The sequence below is a fragment of the Ruditapes philippinarum genome, unplaced genomic scaffold (assembly GCF_026571515.1).
Source record: "Ruditapes philippinarum isolate M1 unplaced genomic scaffold, ASM2657151v2 ctg150_1_1_1_1, whole genome shotgun sequence".
NCBI classification, from domain to species: Eukaryota; Metazoa; Mollusca; class Bivalvia; order Venerida; family Veneridae; genus Ruditapes; species Ruditapes philippinarum.
The window spans coordinates 82,045-105,240 of NW_026867137.1; the positions used below are offsets into that span (position 1 = coordinate 82,045).

The window sequence follows — 23,196 nt, forward strand, 5'->3', positions numbered from 1 at the left end:
GCGGCAATCTTGGATTTTTCGGCCATATTGGATTTTCAGAAATGGGTCCCATGCTGCTCATTTTTTCTTATATAACAAAAAGTTTATTTGTACCAAGTTTTGTGCTTTTCCAATTTTCTGACTATAAACAATAGTTTTAGAGAGTTCATCACAGTATTATCGCCTGATAAGACCGTAAAATCTATAAATAATTGTGCACATGTCAAGTTCCGTGTGTGACTCCAGTTTTGGAACCCGTATTTAGTTACTCTACTAACCAATTTGATAAGGATACGAATTTTCATTTCGTAAATGCATTAAAAGATGTTCACAGTTGTTTACAGCGAAATGACTGTCTTAATTGTGTTTAATCTTCTTCTATTAGGGCATCATGTACAGGGATCGAATAAAAAAGGCATCTCATTATGGCCAGATCAATATTCCTGCGATGATTTTAAAGCTCTTAACAATATGTCATGGTGGTAAGAATTTTTTTTGTACACTCAAATATTTGAACAATCTTGTTTTTTATCAATGTGTTATAGATATGAACTACAGACTATTCTTATTATAAGTATGCCTGAAAAAGAAAATATGTACCAGTTATAGTAACAGAAAATAATACGCTACAAGCCAATTTGCCATAAGCATCGGGTCAAGTGACAATGAAACTGAAAGACTACTTTTGTTTATGTTTCTAAATATAACAGGTATGACTGGCATTCGGATTTGGCATTTTGGAATAAAAAAGTTCCAGCGAACTGCAGTCCAATGCCTCAACATATCCCTATGATATGGACATACAGCAACCACTCGACAATAAACATTCCACAATATGCTCAATTTATTTTGGGTTTCAACGAACCAGACCACAAGGATCAAGCTAACTTGTCCCCACGTACAGCTGCAAATGCTTGGAGAGAAGTAGAAAAACATTCTCGGGGCTTACCTCTTGTCAGTCCCGCGCCAGCAGCCCAAAATTTCCATTGGTTGGACGAATTCTTTAGTTTATGTCATGGTTGTCGTGTTGACTATATCGGTGCGCATGCGTACAGTTGCTCAGCAAATCATGTAATGTCGTACTTACACAAGTTATATCAAAGATATCAGAAGAAAATCTGGTTGACAGAGTTTGCATGCCCCCAGTCATGGAATGAGAAGCAACAATTGCATTTAATGGAGACATTGCTTCCTCGACTAGAGGCTGCACATTACGTATTCAGGTAAAACACTTATATAGCCGGTTGTTATTTGTCAGCTTCTTAACAATATCATTCAACCGGGTCGTTTTAGTACCATGACATAGTTAATTACTTAAAATTATGAAAATGATTAATCGTAATTTAAGTATTTTTTATTTATACCAATCTCATCAATGTTTATTGATTTTGTGAAGTGACAAATAGTGTACCTGACGTGCATTTCCATGTGTTACAAGGAACCGGACAAAATGTGTGTTATTCCACCACCCATCTTAACTTCACAAGAGTTTGAAAAAATTATTTAAATAATTATATTATGTGACTTAAAAAAATTCTGTTTGGCATCTCAGTCAAGTTGGATAAAGGATAAAATTAGCTAAACTGAAAACTAAAAATGCATTATATCACGTGTTCCGATTTTTTTTACAGAATGATATTTAACCTCGATTTTAAATGTTAATAAAATTTATATAAAAATGTTATATATTATATGTAAAAATATTTTTTAATATGGACGTTTTCAACAACAATTAAATTGACTTCTTTATTTGCTAATATATATATATATTTCCACATATTTTTACAACAATAATCTCAATGTCAGGTCAGTGATCGTAAGGGGGAATTCTTAAACAATCGTCTTTTCCTTTTTGGGGCAATCTTGGCCAGAAAGCTATGAAGGTATCTTTTGTGTTTCTGTTAAAAGCTATTTTATATGATTTTTTTGATTTTTTACCTTAAACAAACTTGGAATTGTCTATGAATTTCTACTTCATCTCTATGTAGCGCATGGCTTTTTTTGCCCTACGGCGCGAAAAAATACTACTTCCGGTCATTTTTTCATAGCAACGGACCGTGTCGTAAAAAGGTCTATAACACGCGCGGTTCTAGAGGGGGTTGGGGTTCATGGTTAGTTTGTAGAATCATTCTGTAATGTAGGATCAGCTTACTTTTTTGCGAAAATAGCACAAGAACCTGATAAAAATAAGCAATATTTTGACTCATAACCACCTCTGAAAAACTTAGAAAATATCGCCCCACCCCTTTTGGACTATACCTAACGTCTTGTGACCCCGTCTGGTAAAAGAAATCCTGGATTTGTGCATGTATAATTATATAGCAGTCAGTTTCATGGGTGATCAAAAATCATTATAAAAAAAGGTGTTCTTAATATAAAACAATTTAATATTTCACGTGTCATTCAGGTTTTCCTGACTGACAGACAAATATTGCTTGTATTGGTTTTTAAGACAGACAAAATTAAAACATAATATATGAATAATGTTTTTTCTCTACATTTTGTCTAAAAAGTTCCTACTCGCAAGATGTCTTTGCTATATGTAACATTAAAAGATGAGGGATTTTGAATTGTGTATAGAATGTAAGTTGTAAGCTGTCGGGAAGCATTAATTGTTTTATTTAACAAAAGATTCAGTTACAACTAGTCACGTGATAACATTACATGTATTAATTAAGTTAGACTGGTTATAATGCTCTTTTAGATATTCATGGTTCGAGGCAAGAATAACGAGGTCGTTTCCAAACGCATGGGTAACTCCAGCAGCAAGTCTTTTGCATAATGACTCTTCGACGTTAACAAATATAGGCCGATTCTATAACAACTTCCAGGCAACGAACCCACATATAATTGGATAATTTATTATCTCAAATTATGGAATAAAGAACGAAAATGGATTGATAACGCTTGTTTACTGTTTTTTACTTCCAACAAAACTGCGAGATATTTTAATGTGTACACTTCGGGTTTTGATGTTAGCTAAATGCTATCAATTAAATTTGTTTTAAAAATTAATTGGTAAATAAATAACAAAGTTATGATAATTTACGCAAATTTCAATCATGTGCCCTTGACGATCAAGGTCAAATGAAGTTCAATGTCATATTTGAAATATTCAACATATGGGTTGTGTATTTAGAGGGTTTTTTTAATCAAATATAGATTAAATACAATGTACTTTATCAAATATAAATCAAACCCATGAATAAATAAAAAGTTAAGCAAATTTCGCTAATTTGACCTTTAGTGTCAATGTCAAATTAAGGTCTATGTTCTGGTTGAATTAAATCTTCTTTAATGTCTTATCCTAAGGATTGTTGGACAAGACGCAACAATAATTTTGTTATACATAGCGGCAGTATAGGCACAGCAAATAATATGTCTCTGAATCCAATCTTTTCATTGAAGGCACCCGCTTTTAAATAACAAGTTTACATGTAGATCTTTACAACTGACTTAAAATAGAAAAAACAGGCTCGTATCTTCCATTGCATATTATACATATGCAGGTTTGCACACATATAGATATATGTCTGTACCATGAGATATATAAATGAGATGTAAAACTCGAAAACAGAAAATAGAGTTTAAGAAAACGTGTTTCCAGTTGTAGATATACAAAGTAACATGTTTAATACGACAAAAGTAGATTCACAAAGTTAAACGATTTAAAGTCATGCATGACGCCCCAGCCCTCTTTGAGTTTTTACGAACTTCTATTACGGAAATGTACGGACATTTTTAAAACCCGGCACCTCTCCCAAATTTCTCAATAAAGTGAAGGAAAACACGGCTTCTTTTCTTGTTTTTCTTTTTTATAAATAATTTTGGTATCAAATGAATGATTACTCCATAAGCTTTCTATGAATGCCTCAGAAATAACAATAAATTAAATGCATGTAGAATAATATGTATTAAAATTTTTGTTTCAAAATTTATCATTTTTCCTCTGAAAATCACCCTCTCAAATTCGGTAAGTAACTCCAAAACTTTAAACTTCTTAATCAATTTTGATATTTTTGGATTGAAATAAAAGAGTGCTTCATAAGTTTTATAGTATATAATTATAAAATGCCTAAAAATAAAAATGAATTCAGGAGAAGTATTAAAATTTTCATTTCAAAGTTCATCATGTAACTTTCTGAAAACCACACTCTGAAATTCAGATAGAAAAACACGGCGCCCCCTATTTACTTTTTTTTATTTCTTGATCAATTTTAATTATTTTGGTGTCAAATGAAAACTCTTTCATGAACTTTCTAGTGATGCCTTAAAAATAAGAAATAATTACGTAGAAGTATTTAAAATTTTGTTCCAAACTCATCGTTGCTTAATTTTTCTTTCTCTCTTAAAACCACACTCATATGTTCGGGGAAAAAATCACGTCGCTCTCTTTAGATACTTTATAAATTAATCAATTTTCAAAATAGAAAATGAAAATAGAGTAAAAGTTAAGACTATAAGCTTCGAGTATTAAAAACTGAAAATACCTTATTAAAGATTGCACATACTGTATGTGTTACGGATAAGGACTTTCTTAATTTCGGAAAGTAAATATCTGAAAATCGAAACGTGACGGTCAATCTGTGTGCATTGTGTATAATCTATGTTTTAAATGAGGATCAATCCTCTCGTGTACGTCACAAATAGACGTTAAATCTGTGTGTGCGTGCGTGCGTGTGTGCGCGCGCGCGTGCGTGCGTGAGTGCGTGCGTGTGTGTGTGTGTGTGTGTGTGTGTTTACCCTCGCCACCGGAAAGAGACCATATGGGCGAGCATATACTTCATTTATAACCTATTAAAAGGGGGAGCTGATGTTTCTTTACTTATTGTTATATCCGTACATGTGTTATGTGCATACCATATCCCCCATGACAGGGTAGTCTCTACGTACAACCTCTGCCATGGGAGGAAGATGGGGCAATCCCATTTTAAGTTTAAAGTTTCTAAAATTTAATAATTAAAATGCACTTATTTTAAAAATGGCCAAGACATTTATAGAAGTTACCGTCTTTTATAACAGGTCAATTTAATAAGGAGAAAATTTCAATATTTACATATAAAATTTACAGAATTCGCATACTTACATGCGAAGAAGGCATGTCAGGAACGTTTTCTGACCAATTCAAAGTGGGCTCACTGTGATTTATGTTGGTTTCTATTTAAATGTTATAAACCGAATACATTGGGAATACATGTTTGTAATTAGCAGAATTTGTTATAAATTTTGTAGATTTTGTAAGTTCTACCGAACACCCGCTTTATAAAAGTAATTTTGATTCGTTTAGAGATGATTGCCTCCTTTGTCCTCATTGGTCTAACTTGGTTACCCATAATGTGATGAGATAGTCTTTTTGTAACTTATTTAAGAAAATCTCATGCTTGAGTGAACCCGTGATAAACGTATTGCTCCATATGGGGCACGGGTTCACGTTTACTAGTATTAAGCACAGGCAATCGGTGCGTGACTTGGATAGTATACATGTACATGACCACGCCCACTTACTTTTTTATAAATTTTTTTTTTTTCACTAATAAAATATTTTTTTATTCAAAATATTTTTAAAATATCTTATTTTCAATAAATCAACAAAGAAAAAATTGTTTTTAAAAAATTTCATCCGTATATACTATTAATATAGTAAAGGTAGAAAGGTTCGCCAGCGGACCTACCACCAGGCCTTATGTTACCTCCCAGATCTTTGTTAATTGTCAACCAATTTTCACCAAATAAAGTGCAATCTACGCAGAAATGATTTTTATTTCGAAAAATGTACAATATTAGAACAGTTGGTACGACAAAAGATGGAATTTTAAAGCAAAAATGCACTTTTTGTCTAGGTCGGCCATCGCATGACCGAGCCGAAAGTAGACGATTTTGAACATAAATCGATCTTTTTCTTAATAACAAACTAATGTCAGTGCATGCAAACAGTTGGAATAGAAAAGGCAGCTATAAAACTATCGCTTACCGGTCCAAAGTTAATCCAAAACGTCTGCAGGTACGCACTTTCAGTAGTTATTTGCACTAACTTTTAAAATTCCCTGACATTACATGTATACAAATGCTGACCCGGATGTATCTGATGCGTACCCCTTTTCGCATCATAAAAATTGAGCGAAGCTGGGTACCAGCGGGAACCGAGCATGCGTACCTTGAATATCCGGATCAGAATTTGTATACATGTACAATGTCGGGAAATTTAAAAAGTTAGTGCAAATAACTACTGAAAGTGCGTACCTGCAGACGTTTTGGATTAACTTTGGACCGGTAAGCGATAGTTTTATAGCTGCCTTTTCTATTTCAACTGTTTGCATGCACTGACATTAGTTTGTTATTAAGAAAAAGATCGATTTATGTTCAAAATCGTCTACTTTCGGCTCGGTCATGCGATGGCCGACCTAGACAAAAAGTGCATTTTTGCTTTAAAATTCCATCTTTTGTCGTACCAACTGTTCTAATATTGTACATTTTTCAAAATAAAATCATTTCTGCGTAGATTGCACTTTATTTGGTGAAAATTGGTTGACAATTAACAAAGATCTGGGAGGTAACATAAGGCCTGGTGGTAGGTCCGCTGGCGAACCTTTCTACCTTTACTATATTAATAGTATATATGGATGAAATTTTTTAAAAACAAATTTTCTTTGTTGATTTATTGAAAATAAGATATTTTAAAAATATTTTGAATAAAAAAATATTTTATTAGTGAAAAAAAAAAATTTATAAAAAAGTAAGTGGGCGTGGTCATGTACATGTATACTATCCAAGCCACGCACCGATTGCCTGTGGTATTAAGTATACTAGTTTTATATATACAGGACTAAAAAGAAAAAGATAATAAATAACAACACGGGGCTGGGGGCAAAGGGATATATACAATATGGAGTCTTTTTGACATTATGGGTAATCTGTAGCCAGCACCTCCCAATTTTGAAAATAACCATGAGACAAATTGTTCTTTTTTTTATTATCCTGGGAAATCCAGACGCTATAAATAGACACGCACGGATTGGTTTAGCAATAAATCTAAATTTAGATTCAGCCTAAAGCAATATACATGCTTCACCGAATACCATTCATATCTGCGCTCAACTAGTTTACACACATAACTTTATCAACTAGTGGGATAACACTAATTTTTGTCATATTCCTCGGATTTTTAAAAGTTGTCGAAGAAGTGTACTTTTCGCTTTTTTTAACAAAATGAGTGGAGAAGACGATGAAAATCGTTTTATAAAATGTGTTGTGGTAGGTGACGGGGCTGTTGGAAAAACTTGCATGTTGATGAGTTATGCAACTAATAGATTTCCGACGGAGTATGTACCGACAGTATTTGATAATTATGCAGGTGAGGTGATTTAAAATATGCATAAATGTTACATGTTTTCTAAAGAACACACATCGTGTATTCGTGTTTAAGTCTGCTGGATATTTAAACAAATGTTCATCAAACCTAAATTTATATACTTTGGCTTTATTATGTAGATTCTAGATCTACAAGTGTACTGTATATTGAAAATGATTGAAATGTTAAACACTGTTGAACTGAGCAATTTTCCCTTTGTTGTCTGATTTTCGTTTGACAGTTAAACAGGATTACCCTAAGGTCTATGACGTAGGTTCAGATTTTCGTTTCCCGGTAAACAGGTAAAATGTTGCCATGACAAAACCCAATTCATTCTATTTAAATTAGTACATGTACATGTAATTTGAAAGATACTATTAAAAGGTCCTGATTGATTTCTCCCCATTTGATTGTTCCTTATTTCTGAAAAAATTAATTGAATGAATATCTACAGATCTATTCTTTTACACATTACACATGTTCAACAATACAATGTTTAGATCTGTTGTAATAATATTTGCCATAATGCAAAAGAAAATCAATTTTTCGATCTTTAAATAGTAATATGCAAAGTTGAACTAGAGGTTTCTTTATAGACCCTCCTACCCTGAAAAATTTAGGGAAGGGGAAGTTAATGTTTTTGAGGTCTGTTACTTTTCCAGTTTGTGGATGAAAACCATACGTTATTCCTAGTTCTAGACACCAATGTAAATATAAATGAGATGAACTGGTAGTTTTCTGGTATACATGCATGTGAATGAATGCTTATGCCCTGGTGATAAGGTCGGGTGATTAATAGTTAATCGACCTAGGTTCGATACATACTATGATTAGTTACAATTCAGAAAACGCCATGTTAATTTCTTTGTATAAAACGTCTCTTTGTCAATTGAGGAATGTTAACATCACTTAACGTAAACAGTTATCTTGAGTTTTAATAAGTGCGCGGAAGATGAAGACCTGAAACTCATTGTTTTGATATGATGTGACGGTGTCAAGTGTTACAAGTGCCCTCCTAGACATAAAAGATGCTGTGTGTTAGTATAAGGAAGTGTCTTGTCAAATGTCATAATTATTCCCGGACAATTATCTGAACCTATCATTATTAATCATCTCTTATCAAGTAATTAGCACAAGATAACAACCCATCGCCACATCTTATCAGATTTGACTCCTAAGAAACGTAAAGTATACACATGCAGTGTAAATATGCTAGAAAAGTCGGCAAATAAGCGTTTCGCCGTGCAAAATATATAACATAAAATACAATCATGCAATTACAGACAATCATTTGTCACAGCTCATAAATAATATGGGTCATATTCTGTCAATGTATATAAACGATTAGTCACGAAGGCGTCTCTCGAAGTCTGATGTCCAAAAACTTGGTATTTCCCTCGCGTGCTTACATTTGTGACCTTTATATATGAAAATTGACAGTAATGGTCAATTATATGTATACAATTATCATCTGACCGATCAATTGATATATAAACCATGTATATACATGTACTTACACATAATGCGGCTCCATACATGCCTTCAGTAGTGAAAGTTTATTTCAACTTACTAACATACTTTCTAAATGTGTTAGGAAGATAAGAGATAAATTAGAATATAATAATAACAGTCGTTATAATACTTGATGTGGCATGTATATATCTAAAAATGTTGAGTAAGAGCTTTAATGAAAACTTCCTTATATGTTGTGAGAGACAGATTAATTTTTTACTTTATTTTCTTCATGTAAATATATGGTGTATATGCATATCGTATTTATATTTAACAGGAGTGTATCACTATCAACAGGAAGTTAAAAAATGAGTCATATATTAAACAATATCCGCCACTAAACTAAATAATACCGTTGATTTTTTAAAAATAGGATTGGCGATTAACGATTAATCCTAAACTATACAAACTACGAATGAGATTTATTGTATGCGGTCATGTTGTGTAGTGTATGCATGCACTTGACGGGAAGTTGTTATCTTATGTAAATATCGGGTCACTTAAATTTTGATCAGTGTAACGGAATTTTATAAATGTTTCAACTTACATTAATTGCTCATTGTTCATGTATACTGTAATTATTAAAACATATAGATATACTTGAAAGACAATGGCTGAAACGCTAACCTTGACCACACAATAAAAGTTTTAATATAACATCAACTATCATGGGTTATTATGACATGTATTTTATACAATGTTTATATGATTTTATCAGTGTTAAGCTTTCCCCGTTGTACCTATATGATAAATGCGCCTGCACGGGGCACAGGAATGATGACCGAAACTACATCATCAGAATTTTTGTACCCAATACATGCTTCTGTATCTCTTTATTCTGGTTCCCCATACATGCTTCTGTATCTCTTTATTCCGGTGCCCCATACATGCTTTTGTATCTCTTTATTCCGGTGCCCCATACATGCTTCTGTATCTCTTTATTCCGGTGCCCCATACATGCTTTTGTAACTCTTTATTCCGGTGCCCCATACAGGCTTCTGTATCTCTTTATTCCGGTGCCCCATACAAGCTTCTGTATCTCTTTATTCCGGTGCCCCATACATGCTTTTGTATCTCTTTATTCCGGTGCCCCATACATGCTTCTGTATCTCTTTATTCCGGTGCCCCATACAAGCTTCTGTATCTCTTTATTCCGGTGCCCCATACATTCTTTTGTATCTCTTTATTTCGGTTCCCCATACAAGCTTCTGTACCTCTTTATTCCGGTGCAGCGTCCGTATCTCTTTATTCCGGTGCCCCATACATGCTTTTGTATCTCTTTATTTAGGTTCCCCATACAAGCTTCTGTACCTCTTTATTCCGGTGCAGCGTCCGTATCTCTTTATTCCGGTGCCCCATACATGCTTTTGTATCTCTTTATTCCGGTGCCCCATACATGCTTCTGTATCTCTTTATTCCGGTGCCCCATACATGCTTTTGTAACTCTTTATTCCGGTGCCCCATACAGGCTTCTGTATCTCTTTATTCCGGTGCCCCATACACGCTTCTGTATCTCTTTATTGCGGTTCCCCATACATGCTTTTGTATCTCTTTATTCCGGTTCCCCATACAAGTTTCTGTACCTCTTTATTCCGGTGCAGCGTCCGTATCTCTTTATTCCGGTGCCCCATACATGCTTTTGTATCTCTTTATTCCGGTGCCCCATACATGCTTTTGTGTCTCTTTATTCCGGTGCCCCATACATGTTTCTGTACCTTTTTATTCCGGTTCCCCATACATGTGTCTGTATCTCTTTATTCCGGTGCCCCATACACGTTTCTGTATCTCTTTATTCTGGTGCCCCATACATGCTTCTGTATCTCTTTATTCCGGTGCCGCGTCCGTATCTCTTTATTCCGGTGCCCCGTACAGGCTTCCATATAAATCAGCTGAAGGTTGCTAATGGCATTTAGCTCACGTGCCACAATTAGTTCATTAGCACTATAGTGATCACATTTTTGCATCAGTTGTCATCAAAATTGATCAGAATGTCTGAATATGGGTCATCTGGGGTCAAAAACTTAGTCACACTATCTAAATATTGAAAAACCTTGTAAGCACTAATACTGTTTTGGACCTGTTTCTGTCCAAATGTCCTGGAAACTTGTCGATGATTTTTAGCAAACGTTTGACATAGAGTCAAAAAGTAGGTCATTGTCCAAATATGGAAAGACCTTGTCAACACTCTAGAGGCTACTGTTCCGGTCCAAATATCCTGAAAATTGGTCAGAAATGTAGTTTAGATGATTTCTAGCGCAAGAAAACATTTTCTGCCCAAATATCTTGAAAAATAATGTCAGAAAGGCGGATAAGATGGTTTTTAGATCAAGTTAGAATATGAGTCATCTAGGGTCAATAACTAGGTCACATTGCCCATATATGGAAAAACCTTGTAAACACTCTAGAGGTAAGATTTACAGATTAAATATCTTGGTAATTTGCCAGATAAGTAGTTTTAATAATTTCTAGCTCAATTTTGAATATGGGTCATCTGGGGTCAAAAACTAGGTCACACAGCCCAAATATGGAAAAACCTTGTTAAAACTCCAGAGAAAACATTTCAGTCTACTGAGGTCACTAGATCTCACTAGGTCACAAATCCCAAATATGCTAAAACTTTGTTAACACTATGAGGTTACATTTTTAGCCTAAATAATCTGGAAAATGGTCAGAAATGTTGTTTTGATAATACTAGGTCAAGATCGAGTGTGCGTCATTTGGGGTCAAAAATTAGGTCACACAGCCCAACACTTAGATAACATTCTAGTGGCTATATTTTAGCCCAAATATCCTGGAAATTGGCCAGAAAAATAGTTTTGTATATTTCTAGCTCAAGTACGTTTGTGTGTCATCTGGGGTTAAAACTAGGCCACAGAGTCTCAACTATTTTTAATATGGAGAGAAAAAAAAACACTTGTAAACACTTTAAATGTAATACTAGTATTTAAAGCCCAATATGGTGGGAATGTGTCAGCAAGATTATTTTATTGTTTCCTATGTTTAGTTTCAATGAGGGTCACCAACGGTCAAAAACTACGAGGCACACTCCAAATATTTATTTTCCTGTGTCATCAGATGAGCGATATAAGGGCCATCATTGTTCGAATATGCATGTGATTATTGTTAAATATTTATTTTTAAATTTGTCTATGCTTGGACACAAGATCCATGTTGTTATGACAAAGTTCAATGCCATTACGAGTATGGTATTGAACTTAGTATATTTCTAATATGCTCTGGATTAAGTGCAACTTATAAGTCTTATTTTTAAAACCCATTACAAACAAATATATTATTAATACTCATCACTTAGGTATTTTGTCCAATTTCAAAAATGCACGATAACATTGCTGAAAACACCAATCCATGAAACAGACAACGGTCACGTATCCTATGAACACATGTCGTATTTTAATTTCATTATCAATTCATATTATTTTTATTTTTTTTCAGTAACTGTCACTATACGGGAAACATCTTACCAACTGGGGCTATTTGATACTGCTGGACAGGTGAGAAATTAACGATGTTTTAATTTTAAGATGTATCCAGTTCTTTCGTTAGGTACGGGTATAGGTTCGAATAGATAGAGCGTTAAACTGTGAATCTGACGACGTGGGTTCGATTCCCGGACGGTTCAGGTCACTTTCGTTGTGATTGAGCATGTAATCCTTTCTACGGCTCTGGCATTTACAGAAGTTATCAATTGCTTGCGAAAGTGAAAGCAACTTGTACTGGTTAACTGCTTGACAACATGTCCGCGAACGATGCAGTAGCTTAACTGTGCTCTGTTCTAACACGTTGTCCAGCATATTTTACAGTTAACATACAAAAGAAAACTCAACGAAAGACATCAATATCACAATATATATACACAGAAGATAGATAGGATAGGATAGGATAGGATAGGATAGGATAGGATAGGATAGGATAGGATAGGATAGAAAAATAAAGAAATAATATGTGCTGATTATCATATCCTTACAAACAAAAGTAGGACATACATAAATTTACATTAGTTGACGACAGCAGTGTAAACGAATATGTAGTTTGACTAGTTTCAAGTGGTGTTACCGTCCCTTATTCGGGAAACATTTCCCTTTTTGAACTACTAAAAATTCAGCAAGTTTATTTGAAGAAAATGTTCAGCTTCTGAAAAATGGTTTTGGTGACAAAAGTGAGATGTTCGTGAAAATGTCTCTGTATATTCAAAATGTTTGAAATGATGGATTGTGTAAATGTTCTTGAGGTAAAATTACAGTATATAAATAACACATGGGTTTGTGAGTAACAGTAAAAATATCATCCCGAGGAAAATACTGTTACCCGAGGCGCAGCCGAGGGTAACAGTATTTTACGAGGGATGATATTTTTACTGTTACTTACAAACCCATGTGTTATTTATTTTATTACCCCGAACAAAAATACTGAGATGATCTGAAATGTTCAACTTAATCTAACTGTAACACAAATAAACCAAGAGTAGCAATGATAACTAAACTGTCCTTACCTTTCAAGTTTTAAGTGAACTTTAGGCCTACTTGAGAAGTTTTCTTTTTCTTCTATTCTTTATGCAAGTGATGATATCTACAAATCATAAACATACAATAAGCTAGGTTTTATTTCGAGAACAAAACACTAACCCATTTACACGGTTATGATCTGTGAAATCTGATCCTTCTGTTTCCAGAATATTCTTAGCATGGTTTTTGATAAAATAACGATGATATCCTATGTCTGTCCTCCATCTCTGTAACGTTTCACTGATTAAAATTGTTAAATAATCCTTTGTTGCATGCTAAATCGTCTGCATGTTCCAGTTTGACAATTAATTATCTACATTGCAAGTACTTCCGTTGAAAACGGATGTTCAATTTTTGACTATTCAACAAAAAGATATTTTATACACGAAAAGCACACCAGGGTGCGAACTACTAAATTTTATGGGTGTCATAGATACTCCAGGGAAGAAATTGATGTCTTATCGGGGTTTAACGACGAAAATAAAAATGAATCGAGAAAAAAATGGCGGCCATTTTATTTCATTTTATTTAGAAAATAGACCACGTGGCCTCTTAAAAAATACTGTTACCTATGTCAGTCGGGCATACTTCCTGATCGGGAAGCAAGGGGATTTCCCCTCAAGGTTTCCCGATCAGGCAACAAACGTCAAAATCTTTCCCGATCGGGAAGTTTTTTAGGCCTTTTTTACGTAGTTTAAGAAAAATGGCCGGTGCATAACAATTTTCAATCCACTTCAGTATGAATATTACATTTTAGTTCAGAAAAGATACATCTAAAATCCTACCGAGTCATTTTCTTTTTAAATGTTTACAATTAAAATAATCTGAAAGTGAACTTAAGTAAAGTTTTTAGATTTTACCAAAAACTAGCCACTTCCCGTTTTGGGAACATTGCTTCCTGATCAGGCATCTAGCAAAATATTCATCATTAAAAGTTTAAGATACATTGCTTCCCAATCTGGAAGTACCTTATATTTGTTGTAGTTCCTGGCCTTGATGATTAGAAATTGCCAAGCCTGGTCAGCTTTTAAAGACATGTGGCACATAATTCAATCACGACGAGTAAAATATATCTGGCGAAACTTATGTTCTTGTTAGGCGTAATAATACCTATCAAAACATTAGCTATACTTGACGGACAGTACAAAAATCATCATTACAATACAAATGTTTCATACTGTTAAGATTGTAAAGCACATGTTGAACAACATTGCATAGAGTGTTATTTCTCAAAACAATTACCAGGCAGCTCAAATAATTCAAATGTTGACTAGAGCTCACATAATTTTTTTTTTGGCTATAGCTCAAGACGTGTTTGCATACTACATGTGTTTGTAGTGACTGTGTCATATTTCTGAAACTTAAGTGTATAAAGCTATATATCTGATGCAAAAATTATTGTTAAAATTTTAAAAAAGTATACTTCCAAAATTATTGTGTGAAATAAATATGGTAATTTATTGCCTTAAACGCGAATGGCTAATATAGCAAAACAGTATTGTGTTCCTGTTTACTTACAAGATTCATTTGTATTTAATAACAGTGATATTCTATGTTACATTACTTTTTCAGGAGTCAACCATATAATAATGGAACCAGCATAATTTTGCTGTTAATAAATATTTAAATATTTCGTAAGATATAGAACATACCCTTTAAGCCACTTTAATTTTAAAAAATGAATAAAATATAAGATAAAATAAATAAATAAAACAAGAAATATCATAATGACATATATGCCCCCCCCCCCTTTCTAGCTGAAATTGAATGAAATCTATCATTAGTAAGTTAAACAAAATGGAGAATAGCTGGAATAAATTATATACTATCATGTAAATGTAACTATGAGCATCTACTTTGAACATTCAAGGTTATTGTAACCTTGTCCTCTGACCTAGTGACCTCAAAATCAACAGGGGCCCTCTACTAGTTATGAACAATTAAAATGTGAAACACAAAAACTTGATAACGGGTAGTTTTGAAGATAATGAGTAGAAACCATTCTGACATTTAACGTCCTTGTGACCTTTGACCTAAAGACCTCAAAATCGACAGGGGTCATCTACTAATTATAACCAATCAATAAGTGGAATATAAAAGGTTTAGTGACAAATAGTTCTCAAATAATGGTTAATAGTTTTCAAAATAATGAACGCAAACCATTCTGACATTTAAGGAACCTGTTACCTTTAAACTGGTGACCCCAAAATCAATAAGGGTCATTTACCACATATGACTTATCAACACATGAAATAGGAAAACTTTGTGAAAAATACTTTTCAAGATATTGTGCGGATACTATTTTGACATTCAAGTCACTGTGACCTTGACCTTTGACCTAGTGACTCCAAAATCAAAAAGGGTCATCTTCTAGTTATGACCAATCAATATGTGAAATATAAAGACTTTCTAATAAATAGTTTTCAAGATAATGAGCGGAAACGATTCCGAAATTTAAAACACCTGCAACCTTGACCTTTAAGCTAGTTACCCCAAAATCAATGTATGTTATCTAATAGTTATGACCAATCAATATATGAAATATAAAGCCTTTTTGATAAATAGCTTTTAAGATAATCAGCAGAAACAATGTGGTCTAACGACGGATAAACAAACATACTTAAGGTCCCTGTGACCTTGACCATTGACCTAAAGACCCAAAAATTGATAGGGTCATCTACTACTTACGACCAATTAATATGTGAAATATAATGACTTAGTGATAGATAGTTTTAAAGATAATGAGCTTAAACCAATTTCGACATTTAAGGCCCCTGTGACCTTGACCTTTGAACTAGTGACCACAAAATCATAGGTGTCATCTACTACATATGACTAATTAATTTGGAAATATTAAGACTTTGTGAGAAATAGTTATCAAGATAATGAGCGGAAACCATTCTGACATTTAGGGTCCCTGTGACCTTGACCTTTGACAAAGTGACCCTGAAATCAATAGGTTTCATCTACTATAGTTATGACCAATAGTATGTAAAATATGAAGACTCTGTGATTAATAGTTTTTAAGATAATAACTGAGGTCTACCAATGGACTGGCCGACCAACATTAACATAACATAACATTTTTTTTTTCAACATAAAATTGTATACATGCAATTTATAGCCATACAGATATTGTGTGGACATTAGCAAATCAATATACCCGCTCTTCTTCGAAGTGGGGCATAATAAAAATAACTAGGGCCGGGAACGAATAAGAACTTACATTGATGTTCGAATATTCGTTTTTCCATATTCGAATATATTCAAATATTCATTTTTACAAAATTTAAGAAGACACCACCTATGATGCTATCATTTGTATCTAAACTGCTAGACACTTCAGACTTCAAAACATTCACACCATGACTCACATGTTGATTTGTTGCACAGGTAACTTTATTTGTTGGTGTTGTCCCAAGCAATAATTCCAGAATAGAACGCGCTAACTTAAAGAAGAAAACTTCCCAAACGGAAAACATTTAATGGTGAATATTATGCTAGATGCCTGATCAGGAAACAGTGTTTCCAAAACGGGAAGCCGCTACTTCTTAGTAAAATCGTAAAACTTCACTCAAATTCACTTTCAGATAATTTTAGGTTTAGGCATTTTAAAAGAAAATGACTCGGTAGGACTTTAGATGTATCTTTTCTGCACTTAAATGTGATGTTCATATTGAAGTGGGTTGAAAACTATTATGCAGCGGCCATTTTTCCTGAACTACGTAAAAATAGGCCAAAAAACTTCCCGATCGGGAAGGATTTTGACGTTTACTGCCTGATCGGGAAGCCTTGAAGGGGAATCCCCTTGTTTCCCGATCAGGAAGTATGCCCGACTGTATGTAACAGTACAAAATTCTTAGTCACGTGGTACACCTGCATTAACAGTAAAAATAACTCCCAGAGGCCTATGGGAAATTAGCATTACGAAAAAAGTGAGGGGTAATAATATATAATATTGTAGGGAAATATTGATCTGACAATTTTCTCCTGTTGATCTTTAATATTCTACTAAATTACAATAGTAACAAGAAATTCCAAGTATGTTTATATTCTTACACTTGGCGGCATGTTTCTATTAACAACTATTTGTTCCATAATAATCAAACATGATATAGAAATATCCTCAGCGAGCCAAAAATAGTTCAGCTATACATAAAAACATTCATAACACAAAGTTTTATTGCTATGCAGTATCGCTTTTGGATTTTTTTCTGGAACTTTCTCAAAATCCACAGTGAAACATAACATATTTAACTCGACTATTCAAGGAATTGCAAGACTAACCTATACATAGGTGTGTCGGATTCATCTTAGCGCTGTTATGGCTTTGCATGCATCTTCATATCTCAGAAACCACTTAAAGTTGTTGTCTTGAAATTCTAAGAAGTTTTGCATGCAAGATCAATATCCTAAAATATTGTCGGTATTTGATTGAAACTGCACACAAGCCTTCGATCATAATTAAAGGTAATGTTAAAGTATTGTAACTCTAGCACCGATATTGTCGGAATTGAACTTGTTTATCTATATCCTCCGTCCTACCTTTCGCAGAATAATCGAGCTAATGCAGTCACCCATTTGTCGGCGTCGGCGTCCCTGTGGTTAAGTTTTTGCGTGTAAGCTGGTATCTCCATAATTACTGAAGTGAATGGATTGAAACTTCACACTTGTTCTCTGTGATTATTTAACATGATTGGCACAAGTCCCATAACTCTGATTTGCTTTTTTGCATAATTATGCCCCTTTTTCGGGTTAAGTTTTTGCATGTAATTACTGAAGGGAATAAATTGAAACTTCACACACTTGTTCTTTGTGATTATCTTACATGATTGGCACAAGTCCCATAACTCTGATTTGCTTTTTTGCATTATTATGCCCCTTTTTCGACTTAGAAATTCTTGGTTAAGTTTTTGCGTGTAAGCTGGTATGTTCATCACAACTGAATGGAATGGATTGAAACTTCACACACTTGTTCTCTGTGATTATCTAAAGTGATTGGCACCACTTCCATAACTCTGCTTTGCTTTTTAACCAGGTTTTCAACGAAAACCGGGTTATTGTAATGCCGAAGTCGGCGGGCAGGCGGGCGGGCGTCAACTTTTGGTTTCCGCTCAATAACTTTCGTTTGCTTTGGCCTATTGACACCAAACTTGGTGTATGGATAGCTTATATCAAGAGGCAGCTTGGGATTGCTACCCAGGTGTCTGTGATCAAGGTCAAGGTCACTGTTACTAAAAATAGAAATTCAGTTTCCGCTCAATAACTTGAGTTTGCTTTGGCCTATTGACACCAAACTTAGTGTATGGATAGCTTATATCAAGAGGCAGCTTGGGATTGCTACCCAGGTGTCTGTGATCAAGGTCAAGGTCACTGTTACTAAAAATAGAAATTCAGTTTCCGCTCAATAACTTGAGTTTGCTTTGGCCTATTGACACCAAACTTGGTGTATGGATAGCTTATATCAAGAGGCAGCATGTGATTGCTACTCAGGTGTCTGTGATCAAGGTCAAGGTCACTGTTACTAAAAATAGAAATTCAGTTTCCGCTCTATAACTTGAGTTTGCTTTGGCCTATTGACACCTAACTTGGTGTATGGATAGCTTATATCAAAAGGCAGCTTGGGATTGCTACCCAGGTGTCTGTGATCAAGGTCAAGGTCACTGTTACTAAAAATAGAAATTCAGTTTCCGCTCAATAACTTGAGTTTGCTTTGGCCTATTGACACCAAACTTGGTGTATGGATAGCTTATATCAAGAGGCAGCTTGGGATTGCTACCAAGGTGTCTGTGATCAAGGTCAAGGTCACTGTTACTAAAAATAGAAATTCAGTTTCCGCTCAATTACTTGAGTTTGCTTTGGCCTATTGACACCAAACTTGGTGTATGGATAGCTTATATCAAAAGGCAGCTTGGGATTGCTACCCAGGTGTCTGTGATCAAGTCAAGGTCACTGTTACTAAAAATAGAAATTCAGTTTTCTGCTCAATAACTTGAGTGTGCTTTGGCCTATTGACACCAAACTTGGTGTATGGATAGCTTATATCAAGAGGCAGCTTGGGATTGCTATCCAGGTGTCTGTGATTAAGGTCAAGGTCACTGTTATTAAAAATAGAAATTCAGTTTTCGCTAAATAACTTGAGTTTGCTTTGGCCTTTTGACACCAAACTTTATGAATGGGTAGCTTATATAAAGAGGCAGCTTGGGATTGCTACCCAGGTGTCTGTGATCAAGGTTAATGTATTTAGTTTTCATGTTATAACTTGAGTTTGCTTTGACCTTTTGACAATAAACTTGCTGAGTGGCAGCTTTGGATTGCTACTTTGATATCTGGGAGCAAGTTCAAGGTCATTTGCTTACAATAGAATTTTCAGCTTCTACTCATTAACTTCAGTGTACTTTGACCTATTGATTGCTGTCACATCAAAATTTGGTCGTTGAAAACCTGGTTTTCGTCGCATTGCGGCGCTTCTTGTTTGCATATTTATGCCCCTTTTTTGACTTAAAAATTCTTGGTTAAGTTTTTGTCTGTAACCTGGTATCTCCATAACTACTGAAGGGAATGGATTGAAACTTCACACACTTGTTCTCTGTGATAATCTAACATGATTGGCACAAGTCCCATAACTCTGATTGCTTTTTTTGCATATTTATGCCCCTTTTTCAACTTAAAAATTCTTGGTTAAGTTGTTGCTTATCAAACATGATTGGCACAAGTCCCATTACTCTGATTTGTTTTTTTTGGGGGGCATAATTATGCCCCCTTTTGGGCTTAGAAATTCTTGGTAAAGATTTTGTTTGTAAGCTGGTATCTCCATAACTACTGAAGGGTTTGTGCCTTTTTGGAACAAGTTTATGCATTCAAAATAATAAAGCAGTGAATACTCGATGAAACATCATAATAACAAGCCTTTGTACCTTTTCGGACAATTTTATGTATTCATATAGGTAAGCATTATTATACTCAATGAAACACCCGTGTGATAACTTTTCGAATAGTTGAGCGTTACTCTCCTCCGACAGTTCTTGTTTTAGTGTATTGTTTTACTATAAACATGAGAGTAGTCGTGGCGCAGTATGGCCTGCAGCTTTTGTTTTCTGTTATGTCTGCAATATAAGACTATTCAATGTATCAAAAATAATTTTATCAGCTGCTGTCTTCTGTAAAAATACTTGAGATTTAAAATAGAATAACGATCAGTATAAACATATAGATGTAAGTTTGGTGCATGTAAAGATTATTCAAATTAAGTAGGTAAAACGTCATGTTGAAGTTATATCTGTAATAAAATATGCATAATTTTCTAAAAGCTACTGACTTACTTTACAATATAACACAATAAGGAATTCAAATCATTCGTAGACTTGTGCGAACACCTTTTAAGCGTGCGTTGAATTAATTGTTCAAGAAATTATTTGTATTTTTCAGGAAGAATACGAGGGTTTACGTCTCCTATCATACCCAGGCACACATGTGTTCCTTTTATGTTACTCTGTTGTTATGCCCGACACTATGAAAAATTTGGAAATGAAATGGCTACCGGAAGTGCGGAATAATTCGCCTACTTCCGCTTTTCTCATAGTGGGAACTCAGACAGATCTTCGAGATGATGAAAAAGTGCGGCAAAAACTTCAAAAACGTAGATTAAAACCAGTAACTCCCGAGGAAGGTGCTAAATTAGCTAAGAAAGTTAATGCAGACTGTTATGTAGAATGTAGTTCTTTAACTCAGCAGGGTCTCAAGGACGTTTTTGATGAGGCAATGTTGGCCGTTTTGTCGCCAAAAATTAAGAGACGAGCTCCTAGACGAGGGAGACGAAAATGTGTAATTTTATGAGCGAAATTCAACTTTGTATATTTATGATCTCTGCTACAGTGATAGTTAAATAAGAAACTATATAATGTTACAATCAGCGTTACAGAATCATAAAGTTGAAGCTTGTATGTGCAATTCACAGTGTTCGAAAAGGAAAAACATATAATAGAATTTTAACATATGATGATTTGGTTATATGTATATATCACGGAAAATCAGTTTTCATATTTAACATGTGTATAGCCTTACCAAAATATAATTTATGTGACTGTAAGTCAAGTAAATATCAAGCTAAAATCAGTTCCGTTTGAAACAATAGTACACTAATGTTTATATTTTAATAGATACAGAATGATACTGAACACCCGATGGAAAACCCAGTCAATGGTAACTGTCAAACTTCGTTATGGGTCATTGGCGAGGTGTTCCAATGTGACTGACCGCAGACGTGATAATTACCACCCGCCGGCCACCAACAACAATCTTTAATGGTTTTGTGTTACATCATTGTTAACAGTCTAAAGGGATATCATTAGCAACACAGCCTTTTACTTACACAAAAATATTGCATGTTTTTACAGTAAATCTGAAATGTCGGACAGCTGTACAAGACCCCTGCAGCGATTTTTATTGCTTACATATATGTATACATTCCTTTGTTATATTTTGCCAATGTAAACATTTATATATATTTTATATCAATTTAGAAAACAGATATTTTTCTAAATTGTTCAATTGAGGTCATTATAAAAGCATATTTTGTAAATACAGATTTATATTATTTACTGTATATAGCAACGACTATAAGCGATTTTGTCTAAAAGAGGTGCCTGATAGTTTATAACAAATTAATCTACATTTGAATTAGACACTTGAAATTACTTCTTTTGATGGAAAAATTTAACTTAAATTCAATAGTTATTTAATGTATAATTGAGCTATATCTTAATTTGATATGTAAATATTTATATTGATTTATATATATTGATTCATTGAAATGTTTAAAAGTTTAGATTTAACCAATTTTACAGAGCAAAACTTGTTAAAATAGGGAGACATGTATAAACAAAACTGGAATTTAAACGTAGATACAATACATGATGAATGAATTCTTCCCTAATTCCCCCACTAGACGGCGGAACATATGGATTTACCCTTTATCCTTCACACTATCACGCTGTCCGTCGGTAAATTGACAAAATAGTAAAATATGGGGGCATCTGTATCATATGGATAAGTTTTTAGTTATTATCCTTTTTTTCGAACGTTCAGTTAACATCTCTAACATCTCTAATTACTTTTATTCAATATAAATTATTTTACCATAATTATATACATTGTAAATGAAATATAAAAGACGATTTAGCGAAGTTTACATGTGTTAACTGTATACACATTTTGTCATATACAATTTAAGAGGACAGTTTGGTAGTACATGTATGACCTGTTGCTAAAAGCTACATGTATATTATAACTTGATGTATAAATAAGGGGAACTGTCATGGTTTCCTGGTAGGCCTACATTCAGGAAGTTTATTTCCTATGAAAATAAATGATAAAATAATGAAATGAGTTGTTTATAATAAAGTACATTGTGTTTTACTGATGAGTGAACTTTGTACCAGTGTACATTACTGACTATAAGTTTATAACAACAGAGGAAGTATATCATTAGATATAAAGATGTCTGACAGGGTTATATAGTTCGGTACAAACGATTGTTAGGTTTTATAACCCGAGTCACGAGGCTAGTGTTATATTGCAAACAACCGTTTTACACATCTACATAACATTCCAATTTTACAACGAATTTATAATACTGCAGAATCACATTGAGGAAAATCGAAAAGGTATATATATATATATAACCATTACAATTATCTACTGAAAGCCGACATTACAGACGTGCAGTATTATAAACATTATATATAACCAGAGTCGCTAGACGAGGACTTTTATTACAAACAACTGTTTATATACGGTCATATAAACTACAAGAATTGTTAATACGAATTTTGT

General features: G+C 34.0%; 2 protein-coding genes across 2 annotated transcripts; both read left to right on the forward strand.

Moving 5' to 3' along the window:
- The first annotated feature begins 236 nt into the window (after positions 1 to 236).
- Positions 237 to 2,883, forward strand: LOC132734956 (uncharacterized). The gene is made up of 3 exons (XM_060721855.1): positions 237 to 461; positions 690 to 1,202; positions 2,684 to 2,883. Exons 1-3 carry the CDS (start codon positions 304 to 306, stop codon positions 2,835 to 2,837), a joined length of 825 nt encoding a protein of 274 aa, XP_060577838.1. The 5' UTR covers positions 237 to 303; the 3' UTR covers positions 2,838 to 2,883.
- Positions 2,884 to 7,045: 4,162 nt separating this feature from the next.
- Positions 7,046 to 22,746, forward strand: LOC132734957 (uncharacterized). Its single transcript, XM_060721856.1, has 3 exons — positions 7,046 to 7,330; positions 12,293 to 12,351; positions 20,791 to 22,746. Exons 1-3 carry the CDS (start codon positions 7,186 to 7,188, stop codon positions 21,196 to 21,198), a joined length of 612 nt encoding a protein of 203 aa, XP_060577839.1. The 5' UTR covers positions 7,046 to 7,185; the 3' UTR covers positions 21,199 to 22,746.
- The last annotated feature ends 450 nt before the right edge of the window (positions 22,747 to 23,196 follow it).